We start from the raw sequence: 21731 nt of genomic DNA on the forward strand, positions 1-21731 counted from the left end.
TCCCAAATATATATTTTTTACTTCTTTTTAGAGGGAAGAGGAGAAATACTGAATTTCAACAGGGATACAGATAAAGAAGTAAAAGCTCCTACAAAATACATACTGTAAAAGAATCTGAACTACTTCCACATCTCAAGTAATATTTGAGTCATTCTGCATGTCATTAACACTCTGCTTTTTGTTAGAAGCCTGATCTCATCTGCACTTTCACTGGATTGTCTGTTTTGACAGTTACACCAGATTGCACGTGAAGCAGCACTAAAATTCAGGTGTGTTCTTGAGTAAGCAAAACACTGAAAAGTCGTGTAAGGGACTTGTCGAGTAGATGAAGCAGTATTTGAAGTCCGAAGAGCAGCTGACATGACAGTACAAAGTGGAAGATCTTTTAAGGGTTTAAGCCATTCTGAAATACTTGACTGTTATTTCCTGTGCAACAGATAAACACTTAGAGCAGATTCCAAAATATTAGACTACTGCCTCTGTGATTAGTGCAACTCAAGTAGCAGATTTTGAGCTTGTGATCAAGCTGCAGCCTGAGAACGCACTCATCCCAAAAGATGCTGCTACATTGAGCAGATATATATCCAAGTCCTTCAAAACAAAAACCAGCAGAATTTACATGTTCTGTTTCCATTTCTCACTGCTGCCTCTGTAAGTAGTTTAACAGATGGCATAGCTGCAAACCATCCTAACAAATAATGCCTCTTCATTAAAGAGATGAAGAGTAAGACTCTGCATCCTACATGGTTTTATCTCAGCTTTGTGTTTAAAAGCATATGAAAAGTATAATACACACATCAAACCAAACCACGTTTATTTCATCAGTCACAAGTGCAAATATAGCAACAAGTCAGATCAGCAAATTACAACACAGAGAAGAATGTAATGTAAATGCTAAATACACTGACAGACCAAGTTCAAGAGAGCAGCAAAAACCAGTGTCTTCAAAAAAAATTTCTGTTTTTTTCACCTGTAATCTAAAATAACATAATAAATCTAGATCAGGAATGTCTCTGACAATTCATGTTTAGCCAGGTATTCTGTTATTAGCAGTTCACATTATCCAGTGTGCAAAAGACCTGCCCAAGCTTCCTAGTAACAGACATTTTGGTTTTAAGCAATTTTTACCCAATATTTAAATAATACAGTGCTGATGCTAGTTAATAACTTCTGCTATTTGATATTATAAATTCAAGAATATATATTTAAAAAAACTAAGACCAACTTCAGTGTAAGTACATAATTCTACCCAGATCCAAAAATGGGCAACATTATAGATAAAACTGATTTTTTTCTTGTCAAAAAAAAAAAGATACACACAAATCGTCTCTGGTTTTTTCCATCATCTTTAAATCTGTAGTTAAAATATATGCAGTACTTATGTATAAAATAGAAAACATTCCCATTAGAAAGATACTGCAGTTCAATTAGCTGTTTTTCCCTACCACTTAGTAGCCAGGGAACAAGATTTATGCTAAACACCCAATCACTATTTTGCTTTACAGAAAAGCAAAAGTTGACTTTTACACTGGAAATTTAGTTAGCCTTCTTCTTTGTTAAGCATTGTTTCTTCTTCTCTTTTTCTTGATAGGCAATGAACTGAGAGTCTGTGCCAAAGAGTCTGTCCCACCATGTGAAGGTTGAGGCGTAGTTGCCAATGAAGTTCATGTGGTGGAAATCATGGAATCGGGCCCCGGCGTAAAAAGGCACCAAATGGAGAGGGTTCAGCGGCACGTCGTAGCCACTGCAGGGCAGGAAAAAAAAGAAAAGCAACTAGGGTAAGGATTTTTCTGAGACATAAACTACAAAATATAGACATTAACTTGTCATTTTTATGAAAGAAATATATTTTATAGTATTCTTAGGTCCTAAGGTAATCACTGTGATACTGGCTTAACATGAAAACAAGTTCCCTCCACTCCCAGCCAAATGACTCTGTAAATTATCCCACAATGGCTTTGGCACTTGCTTTTCAGCTCAGCTTACTAGGCAATACAAAAAAAATTAAGCAGGTAACTTTAAAAAAATCACAGTGGCTGCCCTCCTGCTTGCTTAGCAGTTTTAACTTAGAGTGACTTTAGGAAGGAGGAACAAGAAGTAAAATTAAGTGGAAGCTATGGCCATCAGCACAGCAGCTCATCAGAGAGCATTTCAAATAAACAATCACTGTATGCCTACTCTTATTTTCGGCTTCCTTCGAGTTCTTAAAATATTTAAAATCCAAATATATGATTAAAGTAAGATTAAAAGCTGAACAGTGTGCTCTAGAGGGATTCCAACTCCTCTGCTTGGTAGGGCTGGAAAGCCTCTTACCACCACCTAGTGGGGAGAGTGCAAGGCAATTCATTATAAACCCCTCATGTGGAGAACAAGCTAAAATGATAATTATAATAGGAAATTTGCATTTTTTCTCAATGAGTTTATGGCATATCACAACATACACTTTGGGAACTCTACAAGCAAAACACGACTAAACCTGGAATGCTTTATACCATGAATTTAGCTTATGGTAGCTTATGTTCCATTGAAACACCTGATACTCAACTTGCAATAAGACACTATGTGCTTCATAATATATTTACAAATACAAGGTCAAGTGTTAATACCATCATTTAAAAAATAAACTATTAGTGTCCCCTGCCTCTTAAACACAGGAAAGAAAATCTTATTCATGTGTAGATGAACTAAACTAAGCCTACTGGGATTTGCCCTAAGATTTTGGATCCAAATTTGTCAGTTCTACTACAGCGACAAGAAGTCTTGTCCTTTTTATTTACAATAAATAAAAAAAACAAATAAACAAAAGAAATGTATGCATTTGTTTTAAATAAACAAAAGAAATGCATGCATTTGTTTTAAAGAGAGTCACTGGTCACAGAGCATGAAGTTTCTCTTGAGCAAGAAAACAGTCTGACAAAATATTAAACAGAAAGAACCCTTGGCTGGAATATGACCTTTGGTAATTGATTTTTGGTGTTCCAATATGCATAAGATCACTTGCACACCGAACAGCAATAGCCAGACATCATAATCAGGTGCCTAGCCTCTCTAACCCTCTGAGATGCTCTAGCTGATAAGTCTACACTCCTCTAATCAGCAAGATCTGCTGCTAACACTACCTTAGAACAGAAAAGAGTGGTAACTCCCCAGGTTGGCTCATTCTTTGTACGACACAGAAACATATTCTAGTGCAAAATAAAAAGTACATCTCAGTGACAGAGACAGGTGAGTTTGATGTAGGGACAAGAGAAAAAACAATTCTTAAGAAGCAATGCGCATCTCACCTGTGTACATCAATGGTTTCCATCAAGCGACAGATCACCCATGCCCACAGAAGAACCACATGGTTACAGAAAACAACAATTCCAATAAAAAAGCCAGCTCCAAGGATGAGTGTTTCCAGAGGATGTGCATATTCTGCTTGCATTCCAAATGGAGACTAGAAAGAGATAACACATAGGGAGCAGTCACCATTTTCAGTTTTATGTACTCCCAAATCAGAAGCACCATTTTGCAAGGCTCTCCCTTTCCCAGTACCCCACAAGACCACAGCAGGACAAACGGAAAAATGCTGTAGGCAAAGGGAATGGTATGATTGAGCAAGGGCCATAACACACATATTTAGCTCCTCTTTGGAAAAACAGTATTCCAAGGTCATAAGGATTATCACTCTATTAGTGATTCCAAACACTTCACTACTAGTTGAAAAGTTGAAAATGTTTGTTTAGGCTTACCATCACCCCAGGTTATTTCAGGAATATTAAAAGTGTTTGGCAAACTCCTATCAGCTTTGCTATACATCCAGGCTTGGAAGCAGAAGAAAGAAGGAAGCCAAAATATTCTCAGAAGCAGGACTCACTCAGAAATTTATTATCAAAATAAAAATGAAAAATCCCTCATCTTTGAACACTTTTTAAAATAAATTTGTATCCCTCAAATGTGATTCTGAGATTGATATCAAAGATATATACATATATATACACACACACACCAGTCATTCCTACATTTGGTTTAGCAAAAAAAGACATTCTAAAGAGTTTTCAATCACAGAACACCATACACAGAGAACAGTTTAAAAAATTTTAATCTAAAGCAGAAGGTTATAAATAAGATCATCAGAAAAAAATTAAATCCACTTTGTCTTAGGGAATACTTTAGAAACATCTCTTTTTACTGTCAGGAAAAGTTTTTAGTAAAACAGCCATTAGGCTACAGATCACTTCTGTGAGAACTGCTAACTACACTCAAGAATAATGGCCAAAAGCTGCTCCAGCTAGAGACCTGAGGGGCTGCCAAGTGCAAGAGGAAGAGAGCAGCTGCTGCTGCAGATGTCTGTACATATGCATGCATCAATCCATAGCAAGCTCCTCTATTGCTGGCAGCATGCACAAAGCACCCATGACCCAGCAGCTTGCAGTTTCCTTTTGGCACAGCCTAGGTTATACACAGAAGCACAGAAACACACAGGACTGACTCCTGGGCTCCACAGGCAGTGTCTCCTAACCACAGCAGCATCATTTACAAAGTGCAAGCACTGCTGCATCCTACCTGGCTCCAGCCAAGTCTGGTTCACTGCCTGGCGCTCAATGCCAGCTCCAACACCACTCACTGAATACAGAACCACCCAAAAAGCATGCTCCTGATATATTTGTGCATTTGAATTGCACAATGGGCTATACTAATTCCAGAGGCCCTCATCCAGAGTTGTAATCGCTTCCTTTAACCAAATACATGATGCACACACCGGGGTTGTGCAATAGCTGCATATCTGATCACGTTCTGGGTATTTATATGCTCTAGGCAACAGCCTGTGTGGTGAGGAACTGATGAACAACCAAATCCAGACATCTACCATTTCCCTTCCCCTAGCAATGAGATCTACATGTGCATTTTTAAAAGTCCACTTCACCTTCAAACTTTAGCAAGAGTGTGATCTTTCATTTCACTGAAATGAAGTCAAATTACAGGAGGTGTTTTCAGAAACAAAATGGATCACTGCTCTTGACAAAGTGCCCAAGAAAAGGCATCTAACCACACTGTCAAAGGAATGCAAAATTCTCAGGTCTTTCAAATAAGATGCTTAAGTAACTTCTATGAAACATATACTAAAAGCTATTATTAAAGAGAAAAATCAAGTAATACATACAACAAACTCATGGTGAACCTTATGGATATACTTGTATATTCTCTTGTGATGCAGCAATCTATGCAGAAAATAGTGCCAGGCATCCTCAATCACTGCACATCCAAAACACTGGCCAACCAGAACATACCTTTAAAAAGCAGAAGATCTATTAGTTATAGAAAATACTAGCAAACATCTGTTCCTGAAAGAGAATATAGTTTATATGCTAATAACGGTCAGGAATGTTTATACCTATTACTGACTGAACAGCAGTGCACTACTTTTTTAATATAAAAAATACTAATTACTGGGTAAAAAGGCTGTGGTGCTTATCAGCTCATCTGTTGATATGCTGAAGAGAATTAGCACACGTTAACTCACTTCAGTTAGTGTTAACTCACAGTTAGTGTAACAAGCTGTCATTTCAATATTACAAATGCAGTCTACAGAAAACAACCACAGACTCTGTGAGACCTTGATAAAAAACTCAGAGCTGCATCAGCCATCTACACCAGAGAGCAAACAGCTCTCCAAGAAAGATGACCTTCTGTGATGAAAAACTACTGTTGCTGGGGTGGGGTGGGGGAGAAGGGGGCACTTATAGCTAATCCAGCTTTGTTTAAGAGCCCATCAGTTCAGTGCAAGAAAAGAACACTGTGAAGGTGGTACACTCTCCTTTGAGGAACACTCTACTGCTATGATATAAAACAGGGTGGAAGGCAGAGATACTTAGGAGGAATAAAAAAATTTAGATAAATAAAAGCCCCAGACAGTCTAACATTTAACCCACCCTGCCAGGAACCTTGTTTTGCTTCCATAAACTCCTTCCTAATCCCCCTTCTCTCCCAAAGATTAGAACAGCTTGACCATTAAACAAACTTAGAAAATTCTAATTAGCTCTTACAGCAGCTAAGCAGCAAATGAAGGATGATTAACAAACACAGTTTACATTGCCAGAAAATTATTTCCTATTAGAGCTGACAACACTAATTGTTAAATATTCTGCCTCCAGCTGCAGGTAACTCAGCATCACCATATCAGAAAAACCTACATACCATCTCGGCATCTCTTCCCACCCATACGGGATGTTAAAATACTCTGTGAAGTAATAGGTACCACAAATCAGGGGCAGCTGAATGAAGAAATGATTGAAGAGGAGGGTTTTGAAACACTTCCACTGTTTTTCCCATGTTTCTGGTTTATCCTAAAATTAAGCAAAAAGAATTGATTGTGTTACGTGTTTCTGTTGTACACAAGTGCTCCAAAAATTCATTTGGAGTCAGTTTAATTTCACCTTGGAAGACAGATGCCAAGACAGTTAATACAGATTAACTCAGGTAACACAAATAACATGAGATTGCATTCAATTTTATCAAAACCTCATTTTTCTAGGCTAGTGTTTTAAGATAAGCTGTCTTGTCAGACACCTCCAAACTATTTTTGTTTTTTTCAGTATTTATAGTTAGCAGGAACATTTCATACTCAACAGTTTAACACAATCCAAGTTTTCTTTCCTTCTTCATACCACAGAATACATTTCCATTGCTAAAATAATACAAAGAGAGGCTGAAGAGACAAGCTTTTGAAGAAATAATTGTCTTGAAAACATTGTTTTTGCAGGGAGACATTCTATCAATTACTGCAATAACTTCAGAAACCGGTGTTATTAATTTCTAATACAAATTATAATGAACATGGGGAAACCAATTATCCTTAGATACTGGATATGCCTTTGCCTCCAATTAGGAGTGTGCAATCCATCCCAGGCTTTCTTCATCGTAAAAATATTTCAAAATCCTTTCAAGAGCATGTGCATAGAGGTACTTTGAAGAAGAGCACTGCCATTAAAAAAAGCACACCGTGTAATTATTTCATGCTACTAAGACACTGTGACACCAGATGCCAGAATTATATTCACCTTCCCTTGGTGATATAAGAACTATGGATATGACACTTTAGTAACAGTAAGACTGACATACCCCTTCCCCTCTATAACACGATGGGGGAAAGCATAACCCTTCCTAAGGAGAAAAAAAAACCTTTTCTTCCCTAAAATCCACTTCTCTTTTCTCTCCTCATACACAGAGTAATTTTACTTTGTTGTTTTCAGGATGTCCAAGTGGCAGATGAAATGGAACCATATACATTGATGATACTGTGATGATACACAGGATACTATGACTGCATGCTCTGCCTGACAGGTTCAATGACAAGTCAGTGTATACTTCACAACTTTCTCTTACCTGTTGAATTTTATACTTTTGCATGTATGGTATAAACTGAAAGATAAATCCTGGTACACAGAGCAAAAAGTATGAAACTTCATGGACTATAAGTGATCCCCAGGTTGCAATCTGGAACTTTGTGTAGTTATCCAGCATGTAATTCCAGGCATTTTTAAATGGTTGCTGCAGGGGATTGTCAGGTAAGAAGGAGTCTATGTATTCCACTGCCAGATAAGCAGAGTTCAAGATATTAACGCTGTCATTCATGGCCATAGTTCAATCTTAAAACATCACAATTACAGCTCTTCTGTAGTTGTCTGTAAGTAACCTGCAAATTTTGAGAAAAATACAATATACAGAAGATATCCGTCAGAGAAAAAAAAACATTACATGATAGAGTCATTACCTAGTTTTAAAGTAAAAGCTGAGAAAGGACAGGAGAGACAGATTCTCTTCATACAGAATAGCCTAAAAGAACAAAACTTTAGATTGGTTTGAGAGGCAAGCCAATTTGAAAGGCAATCAGCTCCTAGGTTTTGAGATTATGTCAAGAGAGCAAAAGGATAAAGAAATATTAATTACTAGCCAAATTTTTATTTCAGTGCTTTTGCAGGATAATTGTATTCTGTACTAGAAGAGCAATGGGAAGGTTCAAAAAAGATTTAGTTTTAATTTGTAATTAACTGTGATCTCTTGATTATCTAGTCCCATTTTTCTCATGGCTGTGAACCAAAATCCCTGCAAATTACATCCACACTTCAGCTGGCTTGAGGCAATCCACCTTTCCCTCAGTAATGGACTTTTCCTCACAGCTCCCAAAACCACAGAGGCTGCATTTCTGCAGGTGCCCTGAACTCATGCCATTTCCACAGACTAGGCTCCTTGCTGGTTCAGCTCAGAAGGGACCTTTAAACATCATTTACAGTCCAACCCTCCTGGGATGGGCAGGGACATTTTTCAGGACTTTAAATGGCTCAAAGCACCATCCCACCTGGCCTTCAAACACTTCCAGGGATAGGGCATACAGAACTTTTCTGCTCACCCTGTTCCAGTGTCTCAGCACTCTGATTGTAAAAAGTATCATTCTTATGCCAAATCTAAACCTAACCATTTTTAGTTTAACAACACTGCCCTGTGCTTTGTCACTGCAAGCCTTAGCAGAAAGCCCCTTTTATGTACCCCAGTATGGTGTCCCCTGAACCTTCTCTTCTCCAGCCTGCACAACCCCAACTCTTCCAGGCTCTCCCCACTGATGATGTGTCCTCTGACCATTTCCAGTGCCCTCCTCCGGACCCCTTTAACAGGTCCATCTTCCACTCTCACACAGGTTTGCAACTCGCAGGCCAGAGGACACTGGTCCATCCCCAGCTGGTACACTTAGGCTAAATCCACAGAATCACAAGGTTGGAAGAGACCTTCAAGATCATCTAGTTCAACCCGTTCCCCAACACCTCAACCAAACCATGGCACCAAGTGCCACATCCAGTCTTTTTTTAAACACACCCAGGGATGGTGACTCCACCACCTCCCCGGGCAGACCATTCCAGTACTTTATCACCCTTTCCATGAAAAACTTTTTTCCTGATATCTAACCTATATTTCCCTTGACGCAGCTTGAGACTGTGACCTCCCATTCTGTCAGCTGCAGCCTAGAGAAAGAGACCAACCCCACCTGACTAGAACTACCCTTCAGGAAGCTGTAGAGAGTGATAAGGTCGCCTCTGAGTCTCCTTTTCTCCAGGCTAAACAACCCCAGCTCCCTCAGTCGCTCCTCAACACGTTCCTCAACCCGACACAAATCAGATAACTGCAGGTTGGAAAAGAGCTCTGAGATACCATAACCATGACCCACCACCACCCTATCAGACCACGGCACCAAGCGCCACATCCAGCCTTTCCTTTAGCACTTCCGGGCAGGGTGACTCCATCACCTCCCTGGGCAGCCCATTCCACTGTGTCATTAACTCGCACATATTAACCAGCATACCAGGCCAGGATCCAACATCAGCTACCGTTTTTCTCCCTTAGCAACAGCCTCGCGATGCTGCCACTTCTTATTGACAGCAAAAGCATCGCAGCACCCGCCTAGGCAGCACAGAGCCCGAGCCCCCGGGCGGACGGACGCGCAAGGCAACTTAACCACGGCCGCCACCCCCGAGCACGCCGCCGGGAAGCCGAGGAGCCAGCGGCCGGGCTGCACCGGGGCTCCTCCGTCCGGACACGTACCGGCACACGGCACCCACGCGCGGGGAACGCCGAGGAGAGATGGGGACCCTCGGGGAGCCTGCAGCCCCGCACCCGCAGGCCCGCACCCGCAGCCGCAGCCCTGCACCCGCACCCGCAGCCCGAGCCGGGCCGCGCCCCCCTGGCCCCTCACCTGTCGGCGGCGGCGGCGGCGGCAGCTCCGTGTGCGCAACAACACCCGCCAGGCCGCCCGCGCCACCGCGCACCGCCCATTGGCCGCCGCCACGGCCCGCCCCCCGCCACCCCATTGGCCGGCAGGCGGCAGCGGCGCAGGGTCAGGCGGGCGGGGGGCGGGGTCGCGGCGGCGGCTCCCGCGCGGCCATTGGCTGGAGGGGTGGAGTGAGGATAGTGAGACTCCGGCGCGCGGCCAATGGGGAGAGAGGAAAGCAGGTGACGCGCACGACGCCATGGGGTGGGGCCCGCCCGGGAGAGGCAGCGGGAGCGGCCCCGGGAGCGGCTCCATGCAGCGGCCAGGACCGGCACCGGGACCGGGACCGGGACCGGGGTCCGCCGCTCGCCTGCAGGAGCGGCGCGGCTGCGGACGGACGCGGTGTCACCGCTGCGGGTGCCTGCGCCCGCTCCCCGCTCCCGCGTTAATGAAAAGATGGAAGTGCACAGGCGGCGGTATCGTCATGGCAGCAGCGGCCCCAGCCGGGTTCCCGGGTTGTGTCACGCGGGTGAAAGTGTACAATGCCGATACAACATTCCAGGGATGTGTCATGCGGGTGAAAGTGTACAATGCCGATACACGGTGCCCGTTCACAGCCCCCGCCTCGCCCCAGCGCGCGTCACACCGCACACGGACTTCGGGCACTACGTGACTCCCCGGCCTGCCACCTGCAGTGTCACAGCTCGGACGCTTTCATGGAAGCCAGTGGTGGCCATTCGTGCACTCATGGACAACCACAGCGTCCAGAAACTGACCTGCGGCAAAACAGCAATGTTCACATGACTGGCTCTAAACCTTAATAACTCCCAATTCATTGGCATTCAGACCTTTAGAGCCCCAGCTTCTCCCCGCTCCTTCCCCCCGCCCGCCCCAGTCCCCCAGTTTATTTCACTGATTATTTGGTTTAAGACTTGTATTGAGAAACACAAGTTTTAAGCGACCTGTTGGCATTAGGAAACAATGTACAAACTTTTATTTGAAGAAAATGTCTCAAATATGACAGTAGCTTTGGTCATGTTAAAAAGAGGCCATCCAAGAACAAATAAAAATGTGCTGCTGTATAAGCATGGCCATATACAGTGTATTCAGATATTGGCTAATAGAAGCTGAGATTACACGCACAAATAGGCCTTTGTACCATGCAAGTTCAACGCAATTGCATACATTCACTATAAATTTTCAGTTATTTTCATGCCAAATCACCTTTTGGATAAAAGGTAAAAAAGAAGTAACATCTAAACGTGACCAAAATTGAACAGGAAAAGAAAAACCTTGTAAGTACAGACAACATTTTTATTAAAAAGATACTGAAATTACACCTGCTCAAGAAGTGTCAAACCGTCTCTGATCTCCTTCAGCGGGAATTAGTGTTAAGCATTGTTACATATCAAAAAATACATCTCTGTTTTACAACATAGTACTGACATATTCAAAGTACTGTGCCAAATTATAAATAGTAAAATCAGGTTTTGAAGAGTTTCAATAGAGAGCAACTTATGCTCACACAAACATATGCACATAGTATAGTTACGTAACAAAAGTTTTATAAAAGGAAACAAATGTACCCCATGCCAGTTTGAATTACTGAGGTGGGATTCAGTACCTACAATGAAGACTGACAGTTCATTTCCTTAAATATATTTATTAGTCTCTGGAAAAAATAAGACAAAAATTTACTTTCACCAGAATAAACACCATTCTTCACTCACAATCCATTTCTCAGTCATGACTGACAGAAGCCGGTCCTTATGAAAGTGTTGGGTTTTTTCTGAAGACCTTGCAATAAAAAAATTGGTCTACCAGACTTCAAAAGTTCAATCAGCTTCTGCTCAACTGCAGAATAATCCTACAAATTGCTTCTACCTAGAGTAATCTTCATCATCTGTCATCTGTAATTGTAGACAGTCACATCTTCCACTGTGACTCAAGGTGCAGCTACAAGTAGAGAAGTGCTTAGATACTCAGTCACTTCAAATACACTTGTTGAAGACTGCTTCTAGTGCATAATCAAGTTGAAAATCCTTTTACTGATCATAATGGTTTGTCAATAACTGTAACACCTAGAGGGAGGGAGAGAAAAAGGGATAAATCTTTAGGCAGTATTGTTTTTAAAATCAAGAAAAAAATTAATATGATACATTGCAAATAGCATTTAACTGCACCAGCGACAATGCACATATTTTTCCCTAATTTCTCTTTGACACAAAGCTGTCTGAATCAGTGCCAAGTTATGAAAGTTTCTGTGACTAATCAAATTTAATTTTGCTATCAGTGAGATACATCCTTAACATTCACATTTGAAAAACTGCAGTTATTGAAGGAAAAGATTCCTGAAACAGCTCATTTTCTAAATATCAAATCCCAAAGAACTGTGGAATTGGACCCCTTAGATTGAGACACATATTTCTTGTTAAAAAAACTGGTCATACCAGAATCATCTTTCTGACTCACCATGTATGAGCTAAATCCTTCTGGATTACACTTTAATCCCTTTTTTTTTCCTTGTGGTGAATAATTATTTGAAGTCATCATTCAAAATGTACCATCAGATTCTTCCTACCCATTTTATTATCTTAGATTTTACCTTAGACAAGACTCTGTTTGGATGCTTTGTCAAATGTTATACTTTAAAAAGTGTATTAACAATATCTATATGCCTTACCTGCATAGCTCCTTCCTGTACTCATACAAGATGACACAACTGTCCATTTATCAGTTGTTGGATTATAATACTCCACTGTTGATAAATTACAGGAACCGTCATCTCCTCCAACTACATACAAGAGACCATTTACAGCACAAACACCTGGGCAGGAAAAAAAGGGCAGGAAACCAGAATGAAAATTAGTAATTGACTTCCACACCCCCCCCAAAAGCATGGTTTTTTATGAAAGAAGCAGAAATCCAGGTATATGCCATTCACAATTGACATTGGCACAGTTTTAGTCATTGTTGCACATACCTGCATTCCTTCTGCACATGTTCATGTCTGCAACCTGCTTCCAGGTACTGGCAATGGGGTCAAACACTTCCACACTTTTTCTTACCAAAGGACCATCATGACCACCTACTGCATACAATAAATTGTTTAACACACCAACACCTGCAAACATATCAAAATACGCAGAATTAACCAGAGAATTATTTGAACGATACAAAGGAGAAACAACAAATATGTCAGCTTACATAAATCCTTTGTTAAGTCAATGTTGGAAACTATTTCAGAAAACATTTGGGTCAGGATGCATTAAAGCAGAGAGACAGTAACTACAGCAAGACACTGATAAAATGCCTTGCGTGCCCATCTACCATATCGCAGCATACAAAGACCAGAGCTGTTCTGCAACAGAAGATTTAGAAAATTTTGGACAGAAAATGACGTGCAGGAAAATGAGGCTTGTTGAAATTTAGGACTAATTAGAAGTGACAGTAAATGAGACAATGTGCTCAGCCAGCATAACAGAAATCTGACAGGATGATAAAGTGTAAGTGAACTTTTAGAAAGTAAAAGCTGCGCAGTACAGAGGATAAAAGCTGAATGGATAGACATTATACAATAGGGATGTTTCCACTGAAGTGTTGGAATACCTTGTAAACAGATGGAACAGAATTAAATAGTTAGCAGTGAGTACCTTCTCTGGGATTTGAAGAACACCAAGCTTCTTTCAACCAAGCTTCAGTTATCAAAATATCCAAAAGGATATTAAAGGGTGTCCTTTAATCCTAAAGTCTCCTTTACTTCACAACAAAAGTTTATCAATCTGTGAGCTTGGAATGAAGGCGTGAGTAAAGCTAGATCTATCTACTTGCTATTTGGGCTACACATTTTGAAAAGATGGAAATGGGGGAAGCAGGAAGAAGGGCCTGTTTATTTATTACTCCCTTTATAATGCATTATTAGAACCAAAACATAATAAATTTCAGAACCGTAGGGGTTTTTTTGCATTAAAATTTCTGAGTGATGGACCATAAAGACAACTAAAAAAGCACTTCTATGAAAGTATACTGGGAAATCTAATAAATGCCACATTTAAGACTATGAAACTCAAAGCAGAGATACAGATTTGCAAATATAGCTCGTAAAGTATTCCATGGAACCACTTAGAATCTTTTTGAGGGGAAACAACAAATATGAATGCAAAAAATGAGGTAAGTCCCTCAAAGAAAAAAAATATAGGAAGTAGAAAAAAACAAAGGAGAAAAAAAGAAGAGAACCCCAAGACCTTAATAATGAGCTGAAATATCTTTAAAAACATATCACTAATTTTGTATTTAAGAGCCATTTCTATGTGTGAAGAGAAACGACTCCTGCTGAAATGACTAAATTTTCTTATTAAAGAGACTGATTTTAATAACTAAAAGAAGAGAGGAAGGAAACATGGAAGCTAACTGGTACTGTAAATCTGAAAAATAGCTTCTTTATAGGACACTCTTTTAAATCATGCTATTTAGGGCTTTACCAGTGATATTCACTACTAGCATTTCCCCAAATCCTTCCCAGTTAATTTAATTCCTCTTTATTGCTATTATTTCTAGCTATCATGCCACAGTATAGTATGACAACTTTGCTTTCTCCCACTCTGATCACACTTTATTAGAAAGGAAAGTACAATATTCATCTTTTGTAGAATTAAACATTACAGAAGGAGGGCTAATATTTTCAGTTTAAATATGGGATGTGACATAAATCCCCCCACCCATACCTTCAATAGAGTTACTGGCCTTCCTATTCAGTGTGTAGAACTTTCCCTCTGCCACATTGCCACTTATTTTTTTTCATTGCTCCTTATTTTTAATAATGTCCTCCCTTCCTCCATGGTGCTTCATTTTCCCTTAATCCCACACCCAGTTTCCAGGTCCTACCTTATTTCTTGCTCCTTCCGTCTGTATCTTCTTGTTGCCGTCTTCTGAGTTCTCCTTTCTTTGTTATTTTTCTTTCCTGCCCATTTTTCAGGACCCTGTCTTATATCTCTCAGCCCTCCCAAATGGCCTATATCTGGATCTGAAGTTCCTCCTCCCAATATGTTGCTGGAAACAGATTTGTCCCCGTATTGATCAACTGAGAAGCAGTGGGTACTAAAGAAGAGTAACTGAGGGTTAACCTCTGAAAAGTTGCTTTTGAGTGAAGCTGAAGCAGTAGGAACAGAAGAGATGAGCTTAAGTTCTTTGAGATGACCAGACATCCAAAAGTTGAATACAGGAAAAACATTGTCTTTAGTTAGCCCCCATAACACCACCAGGACTGATTTCCAGTTGAAACAGTTCTGGTGGGTTTAGCTATTTGGCCTCTACAGCCAAGCTCAATCAACAGTCATGATTTTCACATTACCACCCATTCCTCTGCCATGCAAAAATATAATTTTTTCATGTATTTAACAGAGTGGCACAGAAGAATGTTGATTATTTTACTCAATTATATGAAACTGGAATAACTGTCTACATTTACTTTTCCTCTCCATTTTTTTTATCAGTGGACCAGGTAAAAGGCAAAAGAGAGTTGAATAAGCAAACACAGGGACAAGGGAAGTGAGGAGAGGGGCAGGAAGATCCCAGTAGTTAGTATATTTAAGAAGTTGTAGAAGAAATTCAACATTAAAAAAAAATCTGAAAACATCTGCTATATAAATAGGCTACATGCACAACAACAGTTTGCAAAAACAGAGTATCAAAAAATAAACCCCAAATGCTGAAACAAAATGTGTGCGCAGGCAGACTGCAAAATGAAACTTTGTCACAACCCACCAACACTATTATCTTTAAAATTATTCTTGTAAGTTGCCCATTTTATATAAATATATTCCTCAAAACTTGCCAATATTAGACAGGAATATTTTCCAGTACCCTCACTGCAACTCTGTCCAGTTTTTAACCCAGAATTTACTTCCAAGAAGCACAGACTGAGTTACTAGAAGTTTCACAAGGCAACTGTGTTTTCTTGAGGTATAACGTATCATGTTTCCTTCATTATCATCAAAGTTTTAGTTTAGAAATACAATTGAAATGTGACTTCTAGTAATAAGAGTTATCAGCTTGCTGATCTTGTAAGGATATGATGGAAGTATCACAGACTATCTTAATTTTAATAACGAATTTAGTTCTTTGATAAATTTAATTTGAAATTATTTGAACTTAATTTATTACATAGGTAAAAACTGTTCAGAGTTAACAAAGAATAATGGAAGGTAAGATGAGAAGTTGGGGTAATTATTAATCATATACTGAGCATACTAGAAGTCCATTCAGATTTATTTGTAGCAATATCTCTTCCCATTATGAAGCACATTATTGCAATCACTAGTAGATACTTGAAGGGTGTTGCTAAAAACCACCATTAAGTACTTGGCAAAAAAAGTGACTTAACTACTAAAAAATAAATGTAGAAAATAATATTATGGAATTTGACTTGAAAAAGTCCATGGGAACGCATCTAGAGAAATAAAACAACTTCTGCGAGTTGAAAAAACCTGAAATACCAAAAGACAAATAGAGGACAGTGAACAGTAAATGAGATTCAAGTCCATAATATTAATAGATAATGAAAATGCTTAAGTCAATTTGGAGCTGTGGAAGCACCATTTCATTAAACTAAAGTGGAATACCATAGGTACTTTTAAAGATGTCTTTAAAGGGAAATATACACACTCAGAATTGCAAGAAGGAAAAAAGAAATCCACAAAAAAAAAAAAAAGAGAAGGGATTTTTAAGATTATACAGAAATAAATGGATATACCTTGGCTAAATGATAAGGAAGGATAACATGTAGTAGGCTGTACATGTACAGGGGATGCAAACACCAGGTGATGAGAAGAATTACTGAAGGTGAAATAAAGGGTACATAAGTGGAAGTAATAGGATGAAACCATTAATACAAACTTAGGAATGAACAAGGACAAAATTTCCTGCAGTGAATCAGAATGCAGAACAAGTCCTCCAAAGAGGTGGAAACCTAGTCACAGTTCACATGTAAAGTCAACCTGAAAATGCTGTTAGAATAATCAGCCCTAACTGGCAAAGAGATCCCTGTAGAAAAGACAGTTTTTCATTCTTGCTGTATAGATTTTGATACTTAAGAATTGAGGTGACAGTGATTATTACAATCCATGAATATTAGTCTGTATGTTAAAACCATCAGAAGTTGTGGGAAGAGGAGGAATATGAAAGTATGAAAAAACAAAGAGGGATATTTACTGTTAACAGACTGAAGCTTACTCAGTGGAACAGTTGTGCTGTACATCTAGAACTAGCACATTCCATTAGATTCAGACTTTAGCTTACCTTTCATGGTTTTAGATACATTTTAAACCCACGAATTTTCATCTTTGCAAGGACAGCTGATCCTCGTCCACTCACCTGCTCCGCTCCGCCTGGTGCTCATTTCTGCGACGTAGCTCCACTCGTTGGAATTGGCATCGTAGCATTCCACTGAACTAAGGCACTGCCGTGACGCTCCATCATAGCCACCAACAGCATACAGCTTCCCTGGGGGGACCAAAGGAGCCTGCCAGCTGCTAATGGACATGCAGGGACTGCCACACCACAAAGAGGAAGGCATTGCTCTCCAATTAGCTACTAATCAGCGCCTGTCAATCACTGACTGAGATTCTATACTGTAAACACTTGAGGTTAGCATGTCACAGATCTTGTCGTTTTTAGGATATAAAAAGCACCCAATATCTAACAACAACAATGCAAGTCAAAAGATTTTAAATTGCCTAGCTGAAATACAAAGGTAAGGTTTTTGATTAAGCATTGTTCAAAAGCAAGCTATTTCAAGTATGTTTGATACTGGAAGCTCACAAATAGGCTTCCTAGGAATATCGGAAATTTAGTTGAAAATCACTCGCACAGTCTGCATTTTCAGATTAGAAACAGCAGTGGTTCCTATGCAGTTAAAGCACACACCCACGCCTAAAACTGTTTTAAGATCCAAGAGCCAGGCCGGGCCTCCACTGTGCAAGTGACATCCAGGCTATTCACCACCAAGCTGACTGGAAAGTCAGCAGTTTTCCTGACACTGCCCTTGGGATTGTCCCCAGCGTGCAGCCAGCAAGGTCAGCCACAGATAACAGAGCTGACAATACAGCAGTGCTGCATCACTAAAGACCAAATGATAAGGTCAGTACGTCAGCTCTCTGACTTTGCTGACATACATAACCTAGAGCTTAGCAAGGTTTTCCTCAGTTGGCCTCAGCCACAGCTGAAGCTCTGAAAAAAAATTTAGAACTACTATGCTAAAAACTAGTCAAACCCAAGCACAATGATTCCATATTGTTCACACCATTTCAATTACAAGTTGAGCAAAAACATAAATCTGAAGTATGTTTTCAGAAGTAAGAAAAACTAGTAGGGTAAATGATTGTATTTCCCTCTGTTCTTTTTTATATCATTTATCAACTTACCTCCCACAACACCTACACCAACACTACTTCTTCTTGTGTTCATTGGAGCTACATGAAACCACTCATTAGTCTTTAAGTTGTAAACTTCGACTGATGACAAACCTATGAAGACAATATAACATTTTCTGTATAAACCTAGGTGCAATATACTGTCTAGCATTCAGGAAACTCTTCATATCTGAGAACTCAAATTATTTCATTCTAATGATTGTTAAATACTGAACAAAAAGCACAACCTTTTGTCCTTTAGAAGGGAATTACAGTCAAGCCAACTTTATGTCTGAAAATGGGCAAATTACTGAAAACTTCTGTGGAGCTGTGAAAACTTCTTCCCTGGATTATTTCCTTTCTTTTTAATTAAGACACATGCTTTCTCCTACATATCCTTCTATAATAGTTATTAAGCAAAAAGATCACTTCTGCACTAATTGTTTAATGCATCTAAGTAGAGAATGAACAGTGTATGTTTAAGCTTTCTCATAGGTCAGAAAAAGCTGTTTATAATCTTATTTACACTACATGAAAATGCAGAAATCAATTTCCTATGCAAACAGGACTAATTTTTCTCTCGTATCTTCCACAAGTTAAGGACTCTGACTATAGAAGGAATACTGGAAAGGAACTTGCCAAAAGTTCACTAGTCTTTGAGCCTGAACACTTAGGAGCAAACAGTCCACTTTTCAGGTAGGGGGATGTGACCACTTAAGCCCATTCCACACCACAAGATGCCAGGCTACCCTCATGCTTGGTTTCACCACAAGTACCAGCAAAAAGAGGCATTAAAATTTGAAACAATAATGTTAAGAGTAGTCAAAGCTGTTCAGAAGTGTCTCAGGCAAACATACCTGTACTCCCATCAAATCCTCCCACAGCATAAAGAAGGCCATTTAACACAGCTGCTCCCAGTGTGCTTCTCCTGTCTTGCATGTTAGCAACACTTGTCCACTGGTCCTTCACTGGATCATAGGAATCTACTGTACGAACTCTCAAAGAGCCATTGAAACCACCAACAGCATAAACCATGCCTCCCATGTACACCATTCCTAGAGCAGGGACATGGGAGAAAAAATGAGTGTTTCAGCCTCTCTGCCAATTAACTGTATTCTGTAACTGTGTTCTGCACTGTCCTAAGTATGCAGATACTTGACAAAAAATACAGTATTCACTACACTTGTCGTGCTTTTGACAGTCCCCTAGAACCACACTTCATTCAGATTAAGCCCTAGAATTTCTAACACTTTTTCCTAATAGTGCACATTCCTGAATACCATGCTTACTGAATTTCTTCTTGCTTAAATTGCTCAGCTGCTTTAAGATCACATGTTCATGTTTTCAGTAGTGGATTATCACTGTTTCACATTCTTTATATAATTTAATGAGATTAGGGTATTTAACAGCAAAATTAATCCTTATTACAATGCATTAATATTTAAATTTATTTATCCCTTGTTTCTGTAGGAGGTAATAAAGCATTTCATCCTACAGATTGCAAACTGAAGCTCAAATTAAGCACAATTGATCAAAGTTGTATCGTTCCAGATTAGCAAGTAATTCAAATGATCAGTGAAGTTAAGGTTTAGCCCTTCTTAGATAAATATCTCAAGTACTGTTCCAGAGAACATACAATGCCTAAATTCTGAAGCATTACCAACCACAACAAAAAATCAGGCTTCCTTACCTGCTCTACATCTTCTGGAAGGCAATTCAGCTACTTGATGCCAGCGTTCTTCTTTAAAATCATAGCATTCAACACTGCGAATTGCCTTTGGAGCCTGTCCCCCAACTACCATCATCAACTAACAGGGAGATAATAGTAATAATAACTGTTAGCTATCTGCATATATGAGAGCACCTGAAAGATCAAAAGAATGTTTAAAAATAAAGCAAGCTTCTGTACAAGAAATAATTAAAGGATGGTTCTCCTATAGAAATTTGAGTCTTGTGAACCAGGCCAAATTAATTCCTAGGTGGTTTTTTTTAAAACAAATGTAATTTGTAGTTATTTTGTCCGGAGGAAATACCAAGGGTAGAAAAGCAGCAAGCAATCAGAATCTTGGTAAAGCTCCCACAAAAGAGGGAGACCTTGCTGTGTCTTCACATCCTTCTGTGATCTCAGGTATGAGAATTCACCATCTGTGATGTGTAATGAAGCTGTGACCATCCATCATGTAACAGCCTTACCTTGTTCTTCTAACAAAAATGTGTTGAGTCTGCTGAATTGAATCTCCTATTCCATTATTACCATTTTCATAACAGTATTACAAGAAAACTTCTTTACTTCATTGTAAAGAAGAAAGTACCTAATGTTTGTTTTTTGCTAAAATGAACTAAAGATAAAAAATCTCAGCACAGAAACTTCAGTCATTCTTGGTTTGGGGTTTTTTTGACCTTTTTTTTTTTGGTTTGGTTTTGGGTTGTTTTTTGTTGTTGTTGTTGTTGTTGTTGTTTTTTTAACAGGCTTACTTCTCCATAATTGTGTATTTCTCAAAATAGCTGAAGCACTTCCTAAACAATGTTTTCTGAGAGTGCAGGTAGTGGTGATTCTCTGTGTAGGTGGGAGGCTAAAACATCTATATCATAAGTAGCATGGAGTGTAAAGGCATTCAATCACTTTATTTATGATATTTATTTATAATATTTATTTATGATAAATAATTCTGTTACAATTTTTTTACAGGAATACCCCAAGACAGTCATGCTCTCATGAAAATTTTTTAAATACAGTTTGAAATAGTATACACATTGTAAAAACAAGGGCCTTACCTTTGGAAGGCTGGCAGGTGTTCTCAATTTTGTCCGTGTGCTTTTCATCAATGCCCGTTGCTCAGTTGGTAGCAAGTGATACTTCATGGCTTCAATGAGGTAATCTTTACAAGCACTGCTGTTCTTAACCAATATTTCCTCTTCAACTCTCTGTTTATTAATAGAAGTTTAACAAGGTCTGAGCATGTTAAGGAAGTAAAACAGAAATCACAGTCCAAAGTGTATTAAAGCCTATGATCTATCACACAAATGCAGATTAATCTACTTGTTAAAATTGGAATTTAACCAGTAGGACACACATTTGTGTTGGATGTGTGCAGTCACTAAAAAAAATCAAAATATGCTGATTGTTAAGTAGCAAGTGGAAGAAACAGTAATAGGCAAGATAAATCACTTTTCTTACAATGGGGCACATTTTTTGATTTTTTAAATACAGACAGTACAGAATATTTTAAGGTGGGAGTAGCAGACAATAATTTAACAACTAGTAAGCCACCCCCCAACAATAAAAACCACAACAAAACACAACAGCAAAAAACCCCAAATCCCACCCAAAACAACCCACACAAATTGGAGATTTGTATCACAAAACCAGAATTTTAAAATAAACACCTACCAACCTACTTATACCTACTAACCAATGTTAATACTGAACTCATATTGTCAATCTTAAATATTTGACTGGACACCAAAATATCCAAATGAGCTTATAAAATTTGAAAAAAATTATTTTATCTGAATCAGGTAAAAGAATGCTTCCTTTGTCATTAATTCCTAGTCAGCTTAAACAACATATATAATTCAGA

At 39.2% G+C, this 21731-nt stretch overlaps 2 protein-coding genes across 3 annotated transcripts in view; both read right to left on the minus strand.

Moving 5' to 3' along the window:
* Positions 1–689: 689 nt before the first annotated feature.
* MSMO1 (methylsterol monooxygenase 1) lies at positions 690–9816 on the minus strand. The gene is made up of 6 exons (XM_030947267.1): positions 9728–9816; positions 7369–7678; positions 6181–6329; positions 5147–5273; positions 3285–3439; positions 690–1744 (listed from the first exon to the last, which is right to left on the minus strand). The coding sequence occupies exons 2-6, from the start codon at positions 7621–7623 to the stop codon at positions 1537–1539; spliced, it is 894 nt and encodes a 297-aa protein (XP_030803127.1). The 5' UTR covers positions 7624–7678; positions 9728–9816; the 3' UTR covers positions 690–1536.
* Positions 9817–10707: 891 nt separating this feature from the next.
* Positions 10708–21731, minus strand: part of KLHL2 (kelch like family member 2) — a 53787-nt gene continuing 42763 nt past the window's right edge. The window contains exons 8-15 of one of the 2 annotated variants that reach the window (XM_030947581.1): positions 20926–21075; positions 19841–19958; positions 19008–19205; positions 18163–18264; positions 17114–17242; positions 12726–12866; positions 12426–12569; positions 10708–11823 (exon numbers count right to left, since the gene is read on the minus strand). In XM_030947581.1, the coding sequence (XP_030803441.1) occupies positions 11795–11823; positions 12426–12569; positions 12726–12866; positions 17114–17242; positions 18163–18264; positions 19008–19205; positions 19841–19958; positions 20926–21075 (1011 nt within the window). In that variant the 3' untranslated portion in view covers positions 10708–11794. Of the gene's footprint in view, positions 11824–12423; positions 12570–12725; positions 16228–17113; positions 17243–18162; positions 18265–19007; positions 19206–19840; positions 19959–20925; positions 21076–21731 lie in introns of those variants that run through there. The other variant, XR_004060685.1, reaches the window with a different exon arrangement.

The sequence above is a fragment of the Camarhynchus parvulus genome, chromosome 4, assembly GCF_901933205.1.
Source record: "Camarhynchus parvulus chromosome 4, STF_HiC, whole genome shotgun sequence".
In the NCBI taxonomy this organism is placed as follows: Eukaryota; Metazoa; Chordata; class Aves; order Passeriformes; family Thraupidae; genus Camarhynchus; species Camarhynchus parvulus.

Excerpts from the sequence above, each read along its gene's own strand:
- MSMO1 (XM_030947267.1), bottom strand. The coding sequence starts at position 7,623 with ATGGCCATGAATGACAGCGTTAATATCTTGAACTCTGCTTATCTGGCA. Across the intron at positions 3,440-5,146 it reads AGGTTCACCATGAGTTTGTT|TCTCCATTTGGAATGCAAGC; the intron begins GTATGTATTACT and ends ATCTCTTTCTAG. Across the intron at positions 1,745-3,284 it reads GAAACCATTGATGTACACAG|TGGCTACGACGTGCCGCTGA; the intron begins GTGAGATGCGCA and ends CCTGCCCTGCAG.